Source organism: Eurosta solidaginis, chromosome 5 (genome assembly GCF_040869045.1).
Source record: "Eurosta solidaginis isolate ZX-2024a chromosome 5, ASM4086904v1, whole genome shotgun sequence".
In the NCBI taxonomy this organism is placed as follows: domain Eukaryota; kingdom Metazoa; phylum Arthropoda; class Insecta; order Diptera; family Tephritidae; genus Eurosta; species Eurosta solidaginis.
The window spans coordinates 205,054,381-205,072,966 of record NC_090323.1 but is presented as its reverse complement, the minus strand read 5'-3'; the positions used below and the strand labels follow the sequence as shown (position 1 = coordinate 205,072,966).

Here is an 18,586-nt window from a genome sequence, read left to right as displayed (position 1 = left end):
AAAAAAAATTTTATCCGTGCAGGATTTTGCACAAGGATGTGGTACGATTTTTATACCATCGCGCATAGAATGCGAGGATTACTTATGAAACTCATTGAAGCAAGTTTTTGTTTTGCTGAGGCAAAGTGGCACATTACAAGTGGAGCACATCCACTGAATCCTTCTTTGGTGGCTTGTCGTGCTGCAGTACGAACATCTACGTAAGGTTGATCTGACTGGTTGGTGGGATGTTGTTGTTGTTTTTGGTTGTTTTTCTTTATGCGGACTCTAGCTTGCTTTTTATTTTTGGTTCCAAGAGTAGGTGGTGATGCTGAACTGCATAGTATTGAAATCAAATCAAGTTTAAAGTCCTTAAGGGGTAAGTGGTACCCTAGACTTTTAGAAATAATAAAAGAATTCAACACTGCAACATCAAGAAAGTGAAAAAATATTCGGTGCCACCACTTACGGCTTTTTCTGTTCAGCTCGTAGTACTTCTTTAGCTGATCTAACTTGTCAACGTTATTCATGTGCATGTTATAGTCGTGTATTATTTCAGCCTTCCAATATTTTGCATATATCACCCTGCTTAAGTTTTTTAGCCATTGTCATTCAAGTACGTATATAATGCGCGGTGGTATACTTTTTATACCAGCAAATTTAAACACTTTCCACGCTAACACTTTTGTTTATTTTTATTCCACTGGCTGAGTAATTAATTCAAAACACTTTATTTTTCTTAAATAGCAGGATACCGATGCTGTACGTGCTTTTATTTACAAAATATGATAAATTCTGAGTAACACTTCAATACTTCACTATTTTACTCATTTTGTACATAAAAAACATATATATGTATATCTTTCACACACTTGTTATATTTTTTTTTAGAAAATATAAGCTTAAATTTGCCTGCATAAGTGGTAAAATAAGTATACCAATGCGCATAAAATGCAGGAAAAATATTTGAATAAGTGGTATAAATTTCATACCACCGCCCCGGAAAGAGTTAAGTAACTGGGTTTCTGACATTTTAAGATTTACAAGTAAGATCGGTATGTACCAGCTGTTCGATCACAGCTTGGCGCAGGTCTGTCGTTGTTGTAGCGATAAGGACATTCCCCGAAGGCTTGGGGAGTGTCATCGATGTTGATGGTCTTTTGCCGGATGCAGACCCGGTACGTTGCGGTACCTAGCACCATAAATGTACTAGCCCGACCATCTCGGCAACGATTGGGTGTGAGCACTTGAAACCTTTTAGACCATAACGCCCTCCCACCTCTTAGATGTTTCAGGAGTTCGTGGTCGTCAGAGCCTCGGCTGTTATGAAACAGGATTCGCCACGGGCAGAGAGGGTTGTGCTACGCAAGCGCTTGAATCAATTTGGTATTTTTGTCGCCTCTTACGACAGGCATACCTACCGCGGATATATTCTGGGCCCCCTAACCCGCTGGGACGGCGCATATGATCGAAATGCGTTTCTCCGACCTTATAGTATACAATATCACTCGACTGCTACCCCATACCACAGCGGGTTAGGGGGTCAGAATATACCCGCAGTAGGTATGCCTGTCGTAAGAGGCGACTAAAGTACCAGAACAAGGGGCTGTAATCCCAATCCTTCAGGTTGCCAGCGCAATATTAAGCTTATCCAAACCCAATTGTCAACCTCACCTATCCGCGGAGAATCCTATTTCACTCACAGACGAGGCTCTGGCGACCTCAAGCTCCTCATGGAACTTGGAGGTGGGCACGGAGGGATGGCCTGAAGGTTTAATGTGGCCATATAAATCGTTCCCGAGATGGTCGGGCTAGCACCTTAATGGTGCTGTGTTACCGGAGCGTACCAGATCTGTATCGGGCAAAGGCTCATCACATCGATAACACTCCCCAAAGCCCTCGGGGAGTAAACTTATCACTACAACAAAACAACAACAAGCGGAAAAAACGCCCCATACTGCTCCGAAACCGGCGGTTAGATTCAGAGAATTTTTGGGAGGGGAAAATTTCTGCATTAGCCACCTTGGAGCATTTAGATTGAACCCCCGCCATATAGTTAACAGCAACATCTTTTCTTCCCGCCTATCGAGTTCGAAACGCGTTTTTTTAAACATCTTTTAAGGGCGTGTATTAAGAGTCGACGCTGTCTACAATAAACAAAACGAGTCAATTAGTTTAAAACAAATAGCCAAACAGCGGCAACAATATTAGGGTACTACAATGTTAAAGAAATAATCCGACCGTGAAACACCAGACCCGGTCTCTGATACCTATAAGTTCACTTTTGAAGACCTGAAGTGAGATTATGAGAATTTATAAAGATAACGTTAGTCCTATGAGTCAACAAAGAGAATTGTAACCACATGATGAGTGTTCCCCGACGTGGAAGACGTTGCGGTGTCTAAGAATTAAAACGACGGATCCGGCAAGAAACCACCAACCTTTCACAATCATACTCCTTAAGGCGGAATGGTCCTTTTTGACTGCAAATTTAGATAAGATAATAAAGTTTTATAAGTTCCTCAAATAATAAGACACCAAACCAGATGAAGATGAAATTATCACGTTCTTTGAAACGGGATGAGTAATATCGGCTTTCGGTGTTATTTCACAATCATACAAAAATACAAATTAGGAACGAAACCCAAATATACATTGCGCTGAAAAGTAGTAAATAGATACGCACCCAAGAGTAAAAGTTTCACCTCTGCTGCTGCACGCTCTCCATCCATTCGCAACGCTCGATCGATACTTTTCGAACGTTCGACTGCCTCCTTATCGCGCGATGCACTCACAGCACAGCCCATTTTGTATTTTTTTTTTTTTCTTGTTATTAACACCAACTAGACAGCACTTTTTAATTATAAGCGTCACTTTGCACTTCACCCACTAACAACGAAACTTGCACTCGGAAATCCTCCAGAGCAACGAGATCACTGACGTTGTAATTATTGCAGCAGCGTGAATTTTCACAAAAAAAGATTACCAATTTGCAATTAGCACGTCGCTTATAAATGTTGTCGATCTTTTTGTTTTGCTCACTTTTACATCAAATTCTTTTTCACAGACGCATGCGGTTCCTCTGGCGTTTTCTTTTGCGTCTGCGTGAATTCACTTTTCTTTGTTTATGCTGCTGCTGCTGCACTGCAATTCACTATTTTTATTATTTCGTCGCCACAATTTTATAAATATTTTTATTTTGCCCGTAATTTATTTATATTTTATAAAATACAGTCACACAATTTATGATTCACCATTAAATTATTGCTTCTGCTTCTTCTTCGGCTTGGTGATCGAAACAAATCATCCGTCAACAATCACACCACACTACAACTTTGTCAAATGCTCTCGTTAAACTGACATCAAAAGCAGTGGTGACAATAACTTTGGGGTAAAATTAAGGCCAGTGATGAGCAATAAGACGTTTGTTTAACTTTATTGAGAAATTTCGTTCAGCTTAGTGGTCTTGAAATAATTTGAATTTGAACTAAAAGATTTAAAAATTTTAAAACTTCTAAATAAAAGCAATTTTTGCGATACAGATAATTTGTAGAAAAGCAACGTAGCTATATATACATATAAGCCAACGCAGGGGGGAGAAATCTTTTGTTTGTATCAGCACTATTGATCGCAAAAAAGTTGGCATCACTGTCACCCTATGTTCACCACTTTTGAAATGTCATCGATGGCTGGTGGATTGTCGAAACATTTTTGGTTGTAATCTCCACTAATTTTCCGTTTGATTCAACTCGATTGTGGTGGGTGGAGAATACTTACAAAGTGAAGTTGGCTGCTATTTTGATTGGTGTGTTCTCCTACGCCTCGCAGTGTAAAAATATGTTAACGTTTGGTCCAAATTTTGTTTATGAGGCACTTTGCAGTTTAAAATTAAAAAAATTCGACTTAATGACACAATGCATTGAGTACAACAGCACGTTGTATGCAATTTTCGTAGACTATGAGAAGGCTTTTGATTCTATTAAAAGGGACTGCATCTGGCTCTTCTTGCAGAGAATTGGAGTTCCTCAAAAAATTATTAACATTATGAGGAAAAGCTATGAAAATGCAAATGGCAGAGTGTTGCATAATGGGAAACTAAGCAATGCATTTGAATCGACTACAGGTGTCGAGCAGGGGTGGATATTATCACCACTGTTGTTTATTGTGGTCTTGGACTGGGTACTTGAAATATTCGACTCGCAAAATAGGGGCATACTCTGTAGACTTAACTCCAGCCTTGAGGATTTGGATTACGCAGATGACATTGTCCTGCTATCACACACACACTAGCACATGCAGGCGAAACTCGACCAGTCAAATGCCTTGGCTATAACTCGTCGACTAATTGATATTTTTTCAATCTGTTAAAGCCAATTAAAATTAAAAAAAATTGATTTAGAAAATTTGTGTAGTGCATATGAAGCAAAATGTTGGATATTTTTAAAATTTTCTTCAAATTTCCAATATTTTGCTTCATAGGGACTTCAAAAATTTCAAAATCATTTTTTTTTTTTAATTTTATTTGTTGCACATGTCTCTAGCAATAACTTGGCTTTAACAGATTGGAAAAATATCAATTAGTCGACGAGTTATAACAAAAAAAGCCGTACAAGCGATATGGTGAAAATCGGCATTTGACTGCAAAGTTCGAAGGTCGATTAAAAAATAATTCGAACTAACATAAACAAACGCCGCGCTACGGTTTTCTAATTTAGCCTCTATTTTCACCCCTCACTCTCAGAATCGACCTACTTTTGCTAACCTGAATTTTTTCCACAGTGTAATAGCAGTGTGTTTTTACATCTATATACGTTTACGCTTAAACTTTATATGGACTTCTTAGCGTTAAACTTTATCTGAAATGTAAGGCGCGATAGCCTCCGAAGAGATTTTGGGCCGAGCTTCTCTTCTAATTTGCGTCGTGCTCCTTTTAAATTTTTTCTGCATTTTAGCGGGACGGGACCTACTTGTTTATTGCTGACTCCGAACGGCATCTGCAAGGCAGATGAGTTTTCACTGAGAGCTGTTCAGGGCAGAAATTCACTCGCAGTGCTTGCCAAAGACTGCCGAGGGGCGACCCCGCTTACAAAAATTTTCTTCTAATTGAAAAACCTTATTTCTAAAATTTTGATATTGCTTTGCCCGGGGTGTGAAACCAGGGCATACGGTGTGGTAGGCGGAGCACGCTACCATCACACCACGATGGCCGCCGTTGGACGCCTCTTCTGAAATTGCTGCGCATAAAATTAGTACTTCTAAACTCAGTACACATTATATTCAGATACAACTGAAATATGTGTCTATGTTTCACCCCTACATTAATTCTATGTATTACCTCTACAAATGGTGTGTGTTCACTATTCACCGCAACCGATTCAACTATCCTCGTGTTACAATGGTACATGAACCAGATACGGATGGAGATTTAACATGCAAATGCAACAATAATGTGAACCATATGGATCACATTGTTATTGCATTTGCATGTTAAATCTCCATCCGTATCTGGTTCACGTACCATTGGAACACGAGGTATAGGTTATGCACAGACATGCAACAGAGGTTTGTGTCTCCGCTTTTCGTACAAGATGTTATGTAGCTAGTTGCCCCTAGATGGGTCTCCAAGCATTATCTAAGTGATGGTAACAAGCCAACCTAATAAAACCGCAATGCGTTTTTTTAGCGGACGCAAACAACCGGCGTTTTTTGCCCTAACCCAAATAAGCATGCGTTGCGACAATGTAAAGCATGTGTGCAAACTTCAAATCTAAATGTCACGCAGAACAAAAATTGGAAATCGAGTTAGGTTTTCACGCAGCAAATTCAATTTGAGTTGCTCTCATACAAGTTGTATGTGCATGAGACATTTTTGACAAAAAATGACTTGCGTGCGTTTATATTAAGTTGGCTTGTAAGCGTTTGTTTTTTATGCGCAAACGTAGACGTATATATGTGTTAAAAACACGACTAATATTAAAAATGGAGATGAAACAATTTTTTTGTTAACAGTGAAAAACAAATGTAAAAAATATTTCAATTCGTCACAAATTAAAAAAATTACGGTATCAAATCAAACGAATTTTATTTTGTAAATATTAGCCATGTTTTTTTACACTTATATACGTCTACGTTTGCGCATAAAAAACAAACGCTTATCCTCACTTAGATAATGCTTAGGAGACCCATTTAGCGGGCTGGTCATCCCAGTGGATTGGAGGCCGCGCTCTTCCTCTGCTTCCATAAGCGGGTTTCGATAAGGATACTTTTTTGACGGAACATAATCGTTTGTTATCATAACATGACCTACCCACCGTAGCCACTGTGTTTTAATTCGCTGGATAATATTGTAACGAATTTACTTGCAAATCCTCTTATTTGCAATCCTCTGCTAAGTTCGAATCACTAAACTGTTGAATAAATAACTCCAATATTGAATAATGGAAAAATGGCCTTTATTAAAGTACTTCACAATAACACTTATACTTTGCTACTCGCTGGCTTAATAACCAAACTGATTGATAACTCAAATTAAACTCTACTATTGGCCGCCAGATCGCGTGCTTAATCAATAACTGATTGATTGCTCAACTCAAACTGAATTGCAGCGCCTCTACATCTGTTGCCTTTTATACCCTTTGGTTTCCTCGTTCGCATTTTTCCAGAATGTACTAGCATTGTCCATGAGCTCTCAAACTTCTCAGATATATGCATGTGTTTGCGCATTGACTCTCCGCTGCTCGTTTTCGTAGATGGTACATATGTGTAGACGCAATTATTTATTCGTTTATGTAGATACATAAAGATTGAATTATTGATGTGAATGTTTGTAGTTTACAGTCTCTCGCGCGCACATAGGCGTATAAGTAAATGCATCTGTGTGTGACATCTCTCTGAGCTGCCTTATATATGTGTATACTTGATTTGATTATTAACGTAAATACTGCTTGGCATGGCCTTAGCATCGCCTTAGTGATGGTAATATCCGTGACAATATTGATGTTTGCGTAAAGCTCGTACAGCTCATCAATAAATCTTCATCAGCACTCGCCGTCGCCAATGCGTAGAGTTCCGTAAAACTTTGGAAGAACTGTCCCCTTTAGTTTCGAATGCCTCGGATATATCCTTGGGGTACAATGACGGCCGCCGTGGTGTGATGGTAGCGTGCTCTGCCTATCACACCGAAGATCCTGGCTTCGATCCGCTGGCAAAGCAACATCAAAAGTTTAGAAAGCAAATTCTTTCAATTAAAACATAATTTTTCTAAGTGGGGTCTCCCCTTGGCAAAGCTTGGCAAGCACTCCGAGTGTATTTCTGCCATCAAAAGCTCTAAGTGAAAACGGCCTTGCAGATGCCGTTCGGGGTCGGCATAAAACAAGTAGACCCCGTCACGCCAATTTGTAGGAAAAATTAAAAGGAGCACGACGCGAATGCGATGAGAAGCTCGGCCTAAAATCTCTTCGGAGGTTATCGCGCCTTACATTTATTTTTATTATTTTATTTATAATAAAAGTCTGGTCGATATTATATTTACCAGGTTTAAAGCCCAATTGATAATCAATCTTTCGCATAATACGCTCGACAGAAGCTTATATGCGATTCTAAAAACGTGATTCCGCAATATATGGCGCAGTTTGCAGGTTCCCCCTTCTTGTGGACTGGGCGAAGAACTTTTAAATTCCGATCTTCGGGCACCGTTCGACCATATTTTGCTTAGAAGTTGATGCATGAGCAGCACCAACTCCTCGCCGACGTATTTGATTTGCCCGCAGGTAATCCATCAGCGCCTGCAACCTGTTTTTTTTTAATCTGGTTATCGGTATTCTTACTTCATCATAGGCTGCTGAGGTGACATCAACTCAAACTCCTTGCTTGCACGCTTTTCTGTCTCTATTTTTTTTCTTCCTGTGAATTCGTCTCGCCTCCCCTTTCAACTCACGGTAGCGCTCACACACCGCTCTCGTTGCGTCCGCTTTTAACGTAGCTCTGTAGGCAGCGTCCATTCTTTCGGTTGCAATGCGGAATTTTTCATCGTATCAGTTTTTTTCCTGCGCCCATCGGTAGTTAATAGTTTTCTCGGCGGCTCCTGCACTCCGCCGGGTTGATTTGTGCTCTCAGAGAGTTGATGTGAGAGCCTCCCAATCCATAGGTCCGGACGATATTTTGATCCTTTTCTATAAACATCTTGGCGACGAAGGCATAAGCTATCTCACAAAGGGATTGTGTCTTCCCAGCCTTGTCATTTCCCACACCTGGGAAACCAGCTTGACATTAGATGCAGCCCCAATAAATACTTACATGGCGATTTAGACACGGTCAGACGTGACACACTTCTTAAATATCTCTTAGATTCCCAGCTTGATGAAAGTTTCTAGTAAAGTGCAGGGAGACACCTTTTTGTGTAGGACATATTCCAGGTTTTTCTTTCTCCATGGTCATGATCACCCTGTCGGTTTACGTTTTGAGAAGGGCAAACATCTTCTCAAGCTTTAGATTTTTAGATTTTGAAAACCTACGACACCAATTCAATTTACTCCCGTTTAGATATATATACAACGTTTGGATTATCTGTTTATTATTATATCATTTTTTTTTTTTTGTAATGAAGCAAAAAACGATATTTCATTTTTGCCGTGTGATCGTGAATTGTTTTTCGATATGTCTCAAGTGTAAATAAACACAAAAATCATACGACTTCGCCACACATACCTCGCCTATATGTCTGTAAGCGTAAAACTGTTTCGGTGCCATGATCGATATTATTAAACGGTTTTGTACGGTTGGCCCGGCCGGCCGGCACTCAATGTGTACTATGGCGACGCTAAATTGTATCTATCTTCGTGTGTATCTTCAAAAGGACAAGGGGTTGAGGATGTAGGTGCGGACCACAGGCAGGAAACAAATTCCCACGTCTGTTGCGTGTTGCATTCCTTTGCAAGAAAAACACGTTGTTGGCTAGCCGGACGGGACGGCAAATATTGAAGTTGTGGATCACGTTGATAGTTTCAGTATTGCTGATAATTAAGTTCAGAAGATTGCCAACGATAATTTTAAGGTATTGCAATACTTGTATGTATGTACAAATATATGTAAATAATTTCGTGTTTGTGTATATACTAGGGATGTTGCGAACATTCGTATAATTTTAACATTCATCTGAAGCCGTGACACGAAAGCCAAATGTTGGCCTACCCGTAAATGTTCTTGTAGGAGTAAATTTCAAAGGTATAGGTGAGCACCAAGCGTGGTTAAGTCGAAGACGCTGTGACCAAGATTATATTTCAGTCAATAACGCAGTTTGGAAGCAGAGCAAGGAGTGGAAATACATTTTTGGCCGGAGCGTCTTCGTAGATTGCATAACAAGACCTAGCCAAAGCTTAAGGCTTTTATTTGCTGCATTATCTTCATATCTGCTTAAAGGGCATACATCATTATACTTCCTGCGATACTCGCCCTTGGCATCGCGGACATAAATCTTCCGGAGAACTTTTCTCTCAAACACTACAACTGCCATCTCTTCTTCTCTCGCACTGTCCATGATTCCGAGCCATACATGAAGACATCATACCTGTAGAACGTGGTAATTAAAAAAAATTATGTTGCTACACTATCAGCCCAATTCTAAACAAAAATTCCGTGCGAGTTTTTTTCCCTTCTCCCACTCCTCGTATTCTAAAACAAAATTCCTTGTGAGTTTTTCACTTCTCCCTTCCCTCCTATTGTGAACAATGTTCGAAAAAGCGGAAACCGGTTATGGGAGAAAAGTAGGTATTATGGATGTTAGGGAGAGGGAGATTTCTCTGCCATTTCATAAGAGTTTTTCACTTGTTAAATTAAAGGGAATGCATCGAAATAGTTAAAGGAAATTGGTTCTTTTAAGAAAGAACACTTATTTGTACAAATTTATGCTAAAATATGTACATTCTACTACAATATTCTTTATTTTACGTCGAAAAGTATATCATAAACAACGGAAGAGCTCTTGGTATTGTAAAGAATTTGCTTGCAAATCCTCTTATTTGCCTTTTTGCTAAGTTCGTATCACTAAACTGTTGAATAAATAACTCCAATATTGAATAATGGAAAAATGGCCTTTATTAAAGTACTTCACAATAACACTTATACTTTGCAATTAGCTGGCTTAATAACCAAACTGATAGCTTAAATGAAACTGACTTTCAAAATAATACTGCTATTGCTCGCTAGATATCGTCTTAATCGAAACTGATTATAGCGCCTCTACCGCTGGTGCTTTTATACTCCTTGATTTCCTCGTGGCATCTTCTAGGCGCTTCCAGAATTTACTTAGTTGCTGCCATATAATTATAACTACAGATGCACGTATATTGCTTCTCATATGCGTGTATTTGTGAGCGACACTTCAACAATTACAATTGCATACTTTGGGGAGCATCTCTTCTCTGCTGCGTGTACGAACATATGTGTAGACATAATGTTTTATTCGTTTATGGCCATTTGCTGAAATAGTCCATAACTACCAGTACATATTTGTTTCCGCCGTTGCTAGTAGGAAATGGACCGGCGACATCCATAGCGATCTTTCAAATGGCGCACCTGAGTTATATTGCTTCATCTGGCCATGACTTCGGGTTCTGGGCCCTTTTGCTCTGTTGCAAACCAACCCAATAGAATCTCTGTTTAATCTTCTCGAACGTCTTCGTGATTCCAAGATGACCTCCGCTTGGACCATTATGCAGCTCGCTGAGCACGTTACGAATCCTCTTTCTGGGAACAACTATCAGTTTCTTCTTGCATTTACCATCCTCACTCTCCCATACTCGATGAATGCAACCGGATATCAATTCTAAACTGTTCCACTGTGCCCAATATACTTCGCAATGGGACTCTCTGCTGACATCTCTTCTCTGTTTGGTCTTTCGTTTCGTTCGAGCCCTTGCATAACACGTGACATCTGTATCTTCTAGCTGACACTTTCTTAGCTGTTCCTTGTCCCATTCATCTGCATATGTTATAGTCATTAGCCGGACATCTATAATGTCTTCTTTAGCCTCGGCTTTTGAACAGTGCTTGCATTCCAGACTACATGGTCTTCGTGACATTGTATCGGCATTTCCATGGGTACTACCTTTTCGATGCTCAATGGAAAAGTCATAGCTTTTTAGTCGCTCGATCCACCGGGCCAATTGTCCTTCCGGATTACGGAACTGCAGAAGCCATTTTAAAGCTGCGTGATCTGTCCTGACACGGAATCGCTGGCCGTAAAGGTATTTGTGAAAATGTTTAATGCACTCTACCAACAGCTCTCTACGCGTAACGCAGTAGTTCCACTCTGGTTTTCCAATCGAACGGCTGTAATATGCAACTATCTTCTCCTGTCCATCGACCAGTTGTGATATATGTTTTCTGTTCTTCCAGTTGAGTTTCCATCTTGGATGTTATACGTGTCTCCTGTGATTCCGTCTTGGATGCCATATATGTTTTCTGTTCTTCCAGTTGAGATGCCATTGTCGATATTTGAGCAGATATTGCAGCCAAAATCATGTTCAAGTCTGTGCTCGTAACTGTCTCTTCCATTTTTGTTGTTTCCTCGCCATCAAGATGAAAGTCATACTCTTCCACGTCAATTTCTTCTACTTCCTTTGCCTCTCGTAGCCGTGCCTGAAGTTCAAGTTTAACGCCGCTTGTATTCAATCCACGGCTCTCCAACTCCTTCTTCAGTTGCTGGATCTTCAATTCACTGAACTTTGCCATGTCCTTGTTGTCCTCTGGAATTTATTCAACAATTCCTCTTCTGACACCAATTGTAACGAATTTGCTTGCAAATCCTCTTACTTGCCTTTTTGCTAAGTTCGTATCACTAACCTGTTGAATAAATAACTCCAATATTGAATAATGGAAAAATGGCTTTTATTAAAGTACTTCACAATAACACTTATACTTTGCAATTAGCTGGCTTAATAACCAAACTGATAGCTTAAATGGAACTGACTTTCAAAATAATACTGCTTTTGCTCGCTAGATATCGTCTTAATTGAAACTGATTATAGCGTCTCTACCGCTGGTGCTTTTATACTCTTTGATTTCCTCGTGCCATCTTCTAGGCGCTTCCAGAATTTACTTAGTTGCGCCATGGCGGAACGATACAAGGTGGCAGCATGGGACAGCTGATCATACCCTTTTTTTTATTTGATTTGATACATCAATCTTCGGCGCAGTACGATTTTGACATTTGTCCATCGAATTTAGAAAAACAAAATACATTGAATTTTTATTTATGTTTGTAGGTATGTCACCATGCTGCCACCTTTTATCGTTCCGTCATGGTTGCCGCCATATAATTATAACTACAGATGCACGTATATAGCTTCTCATATGCGTGTTTTTGTGAGCGACACTTCAACAATTACAATTGCATACTTTTGGGAGCATCTCTTCTCTGCTGCGTGTACGAACATATGTGTAGACATAATGTTTTATTCGTTTATGTAGATACAAGTGACTGTCTGCTTTATTGTTGTTGTGACTTCATTTACTTAGCATCAGACTAGGGATGTGAGTTTCTCCTGGTGTCACTCATATTCGTCACAGTATTATTGAAGTAGCCATCCAGAAATTGCGCAAGGATTTTTTAAAAGGCTTGAATAGATTTTGGCATATGACGAAAGACGAATTCAACTCGACTTGGCCGCAAAAAAATTGCTTTGCTGAAATGAACTCCGGCGGATTTGATTTTTTGTTGATGTTGCTGTGGCACCAATTCATTACTAATTTCAGTGAATACTACATGAAATGCAATGCTCTGCATTGTTTATATTTTATTTCTTAATTTCAAACAAATTCGCAACAATAATTAAACTTTTCTATTTTTTAAACAAAATAATAAAAGGGGCTACGAAATTTCAATTGACAAAACAGCTGATTTGGAAAATTCGAAATTCCTATTCCCCAATAATTGTTCTCCCTAGGCGAAAAGAATTGGAGGAATTTTTCCGCGGGAATAAAAAAATCCGGGAACAAAATCCCAAGGGAATATTTAGAATTGGGCTGTATATAATTTGTTCTAAAATGACATCTTTCAACGTGATTTTGTCTAAACTGATCCAATAAGGTTTGATTGGCTCGTTTGAAATCTTATGACTCTCTATATTGATATGACATGATCTTATTCGATCTGATAAGATTGGCACAGCACATCTTATATGATTTACTTTAATGTAAAAAATTTGGCCCGTAATTCAATATGATTTAGTCTAAATTAATTCAATGTTTTTTTTATTTATTTTTTTTATAATTCAATGTTTTTACTGTTGGGTGCTTTGATGTGATTTGTTTAAACGTCATATCGCATAATATATAATGTTACATTTACTGGTTTAATATCAAATTACATGGCATTGCCTAGTCTTCACTTACTTTTTAAGATGTGATCTTACCAAACATAATACATGTAATTGTATAATACGATGTGATTTCTTCAAATTTGATATCACGTGATGTATTGATGTTATCTTAACATACGTTTTTCTGAGTTTATCTTTTTTAGTTGAATGTTACCTTTACCGGTTTAATATCACATCACACGATATTGACACGTATGTACTTACTTCTAAATCGGCTATGCATATGAGTTGCAAAACAAGCATATCTTTGTGATCAGACCAAAGTTAATACGTGACATCATATTATATGATGCGATCTCTTCAAATACGATATCACGCGAGGCATTGATGTAGTCGTTACAGACCTTTTTTGAGTTGATCTTTTTTTAATTGAATGTTGTGTTTACTGGTTCAATATCACATCACATGATATTAACTAATCATCACTTGCTTCTAAAGCGCCATATGAGTTGCACAAAAAGCATATCTTTGTGACCTGATCAAAGTTAATACGTTTTTCTAACGACGAATACAATGTCATCTGATTTGTTATTCATTCGCATTTGCAGATTGCACACTCGTAACATCCCAAGTATATAAGTATATATGGGGTATTCCATCCCATTTCGACTAATTTTGAACCCGACCCCTTTAGAATTGGCTGAAAGTTTTTCTTCTTTTTCTAGCTTACGAAAGACGTTTTTCAGAAGTTTTTCAAATTTTTTCATCCAACTCAAAAAAAGTTATGAATTTAAAAAAAAACACCGTTTTTGTTTTCAAAATGTTATAAATTTTTCAAAAATTTACCGTTTGGGATCTTTTTTTTAAATTTGTTTTTAAATGCACTTTTCGGAAAAAATTCAAAAAAAATTTTAAATTTTTTTTTGGATTTTTCAGTTTTTCGAGATTTTTCGAATTTCGCGCTTTTTTTTTGTTTTTTTTTTCCTCATAAAAAACTTCAATCAATTCTGCAATCATCCCCACTAATCCCGGAGTGGGCCGAGAATTTATTTTTTTTTTTTTATTTAATTGAAAAAAAACTTTAAAATTTTTTTTGTATTTTTTCCGAAAAGTACATTTAAAAACATATTTAAAAAAAAAATGATCCCAAACGGTCAATTTTTGAAAAAGTTATAGCATTTTGAAAAAAAAACACCGTTTTCCAACTCAAAATAAGTTTTAAATATTTTGAAAAAAAACGGCGTTTTTTTTAAAATGCTATAACTTTTTCAAAAATTGACCGTTTGGGATCATTTTTTTTAAATATGTTTTTAAATGTACTTTTCGGAAAAAATTAAAACTTTTTTTTTTTCAATTAAATAAAAAAAGATAAAATTCTCGGCCCACTACGGGATTAGTGGGGATGATTGCAGAATTGATTGAAGTTTTTTATGAGAAAAAAAAGGGCTAAATTCGAAAAATCTCAAAAAAGTGAAAAATTACAAAAAAAAAAAAAAAACTTTAAACATTTTTTTGAATTTTTTCCGAAAAGTACTTTAAAAACAAATTAAAAAAAAAAATCCCAAACGGTCAATTTTTGAAAAATTTACAGCATTTTGAACACAAAATCGGTGTTTTTTTAAAAATTCATAACTTTTTTTGAGTTGGATGAAAAAATTTGAAAAACGTCTTTCGTAAGCTAGAAAAAGAAGAAAAACTTTCAGCCAATTCTAAAGGGGTCGGGTCGAAATGGGATGGAATACCCCATATGTATGTACATACATACATAAATACACTTACTTCCTACTATATAGGCGCATATAACCATGTGTTCATTCATATAAAAGATTGACAAGTTCGCTTTTGAAAAGAAACATTTTGTAACGATCTTTGGATATTCATGCTTTTTTCGGGTTGGTATCGACTGTATCATTGGTGGCCACCAAATGGTCGCAGCGGTTGAATTGAAATTATATTTTCATGTGTGGCTTTGTTTATTATTTTTGCTTGAATTTATGTGATATTAAGGTTTCCGCCGTGGTGTGGTGGTAGCGTGCTCCGCCTACCACACCGACGGTCCTGAGTTGACCTCCCGGGCAAAGTAACATCAAAATTTAGTAATAAGTTTTTTTAATCAATAAAAGTGTTTCTATGATTTTAATAATCGGGGATTGCCCATATTGCTTTTTTAAATGTATGAAAGTGTTTCTAATCGGGGTCTTCTCAGTGAAAATTCATCGGTCTTGCAGATGCCGTTCGAAATCGGCATAAAACATGGGACTTACATGTCGCACCAATTTGTAGAGAAAATTAAAAAGAAGCACGACTCATATTGAAAGAGAAGTTCGGCCTAATTCTCCTCGGAGGTAAATTGCGCCAAGTATTTTTTAAGGTTTCCTTGTTTAGGGAGTATTTCTTGCATTTGTAGGAAATCATGCAGATTGCAAAAGGCACTAATTTTTATTAGAGCACTGAGTACATTGTGAACAGCCGCTAGTGGCTGTTAGCTCAAATCGTCTTTCCTACTACAGTTAACGGACGAAACGGATATAAGGTAGTACTACAGCTTAAGGGACCATATGCTGATCCAAGACTACGGACTGTCTCGTATACTTTGAAGTTTTGGATTTGCCTCGGGCAGTTAAGAGCGCGGACCTCGTCTGGTCTTAAGAGAATTGAACACGGAATGGTACGATAAGCAGGAAATAAATAATTTGTTGACAAATGACACCTTCAGCCCACAATCGCGATATAGATCACCCTCTTGGTAAGTATTATGAACTTGATATCGTCTTAAACAACAAAGCAGAGGCGTTTAAAGCCCACAGAGGCCTTGTGGTCTTAGATATGGATTTCACTACCTTAAAAAAGTTGTTGCAAAACAACACAGTTGTCTATTTATAGATACGCTGAGCTCATAGGGAAACTGGCTGAGACCAAAAAGAGGCTGGTGTTAGTTGAGTTCGTTCAAAGTGCATGCGAAGATGTGGTTAATTATGCGTTCAGTATATCAGAGTTCAATCTGCAACCATAAGAGTTTAGTCTTAAACAGAAAATAGAGTTTATTTGTGCCAGGGCAACTCCAATCTCTCATGGTTGCTTTAATTTATTTTTCAATAGGAAGTGATTAGGCCTGTATTACGGAATTCTGCGAACGAGACTTCAGAAAATTGAATTGAGAACTGAATAGTTGGAACATACCAAAAACTTCGTACCAAGCAAATGGTTGTGCCTTGCCCTGAGAATAGTGTTCTGACAGGCTAAATGACCTCAGTTGTCCCTATGTGGCCTGACTCGTGCAGTGTTTCCAGGCGCAGGTCCATGCACTGGATAGAGCATCCAGACTGCTCCAGCAGATAAGATGGCCAGGAGAGATTCCGAAATGAATATAAGCGAAGAGGAAATTTCCGTACGACTACCGCTGGGTTATCTTCTGAGGAGAATCGAGAAGTTTAAGGTTGCGGCATCGGATTTGCTCTGGATCATCCGGGATGATTGCGAGGTTTCAAGGGCCTTATGGCATATTTGGAAAGGAAAAGAACTTCTTTTTCCAGCTAAACATATTTACAATAAAAATCACTTTCTCAGCCCATGCCCAGGACTGGTCTGGTCACTCAGAATTCTGGGTTCGACAGTTTGATAGAGATTGGTAAAGTGGATCTTTCCCTTTTACGTAAGTACATCAAAGAAAGCACACTTGCTTGTTCATTGAGGACCACTTAAAAAGTAATATGGTTGGATGAATGTGTCGCCTCCCGGCACTCACCGATGGCATTCACAATGAACAAAATTGCGTCCGAGTGGAAGTGTGGGAAATTCTCATGCACGCCCATTTAACTCAATCTAACCTTACCTTACGAAGGTTTCAAAACCAGGGCAACAATAGCCCTGTTAGCGATAGAGATGTCGAATCCCAGGATGTTCAGTTTGAGAATCGCCAATACTTGATTGAATAGCCTGCTTAGATGGGTGGAGATGGTGTAAATACTCTAGCTCAACTTTCATCTTGACCGCTAAAATTTTTTCCTCAGCCTGCCAAAAATTATTCCTACAGCCACCTCAATCTATCATCAGAGGAGCATGAGGGACACTTCTTTTGAGTGGGATAAACAGGAGGTGCAATACTTGATATTCCTTGGCGAGCTTCATTGACTTTAATTATGGCGAAGCAAGACTGACTGCCGTAACTTGCATATGCTGAAATCGTCCAGGCTGTTCAGCTGGATTAAGAAGCCTGTCTACGTGAGTGGAGATTGTGCATCCTCTAGCTCTTCCATTTTGAGTGCTAAAACTTTTCTCCCAAGCTGCTTATTTTAACAGTTGATGAAGTCGCACTCGCGTATTAGATCACACACTTCGATAAAGACCTCCGTTCTGCTAGAAAATAAGGGACCCATTCTTGCTATATAACTAGCCGTTGGTGTCCGTAAGTGAGCTCTTTTCAAAATCCAAAGAGATGCCATTTCTTTGATAAAAGGTTCTGTCTCTAACATGTGACATGTTTTGGTCGTCCCTATGAATGCAAGGTAAATACTGCACTCGGCTCTTTCTGGCAAATAGCATCCATATAGCTTAGCTCGACTGCTTATATGACACCATTGCTGTTCATGCCCCTATGCTCATTTTACTTGAAGTGACGAAATTCACACTACGTTCAGAGGAAATTCAATCACCCATCTATCCGTCTATCGATCAGGATATCTATCGCTCAACATGTTGGTGTGCAGAATACCCAAATGTGTGTGTGTGTGTGTGCAAGTCTGTACGATAAGTTATTCGTATTCAAAAACATTAATCTTCAGCTATTTGCTTAAGCTGTTTGTGATTTTAGCTCAATATTTCTTATTTCTTTTTTTTTATGAACCATATTGGTTTCTGGTTTGCCCAGCCCATATGGATCCCTTAGTTGAGAGAGTCAATTGAAGTTCGCCGTCGCTGTCAGTCAATTTTGTTGGCATCAGCAACAGCTTGGCATTGTTGTACATTTGATTGCATGTGTGCGTGTGTGTGTGTTTGTGCATTGTACTTGCATGGGTTGATAAGTGAAGTAAAGATTTTATGCTGTTGTCAGCTAAAGATCAGCAATGGTAATTCAACCAACAACAAAAATTATAGCAATGGAAAATGCTATTAAAAAGTGTTGCAACCGCAATTGAATTACGGTATTAAATTTAAATGTCTATGCCACCGCGAGCCAACCAGTTCCTCTTACATACTTGCATACACATTCACATCAGCTTAACGATTACATAAATGTTGAGGCATATGCAAGGGACCACCCAATGAGATTCTGCAGCTTCTGAATTTTG

At 38.4% G+C, this 18,586-nt stretch overlaps 1 protein-coding gene across 1 annotated transcript in view; it reads right to left on the bottom strand.

Moving 5' to 3' along the window:
- Positions 1 to 3,313, bottom strand: part of Galphai (G protein alpha i subunit) — an 84,949-nt gene extending 81,636 nt beyond the window's left edge. Inside the window, exon 1 of the mRNA XM_067787650.1 lies at positions 2,666 to 3,313. Coding sequence (XP_067643751.1) covers positions 2,666 to 2,786 — 121 coding nt within the window. The 5' untranslated portion in view covers positions 2,787 to 3,313. The remainder of the gene's footprint in view (positions 1 to 2,665) is intronic.
- Between the last annotated feature and the right edge of the window lie 15,273 nt (positions 3,314 to 18,586).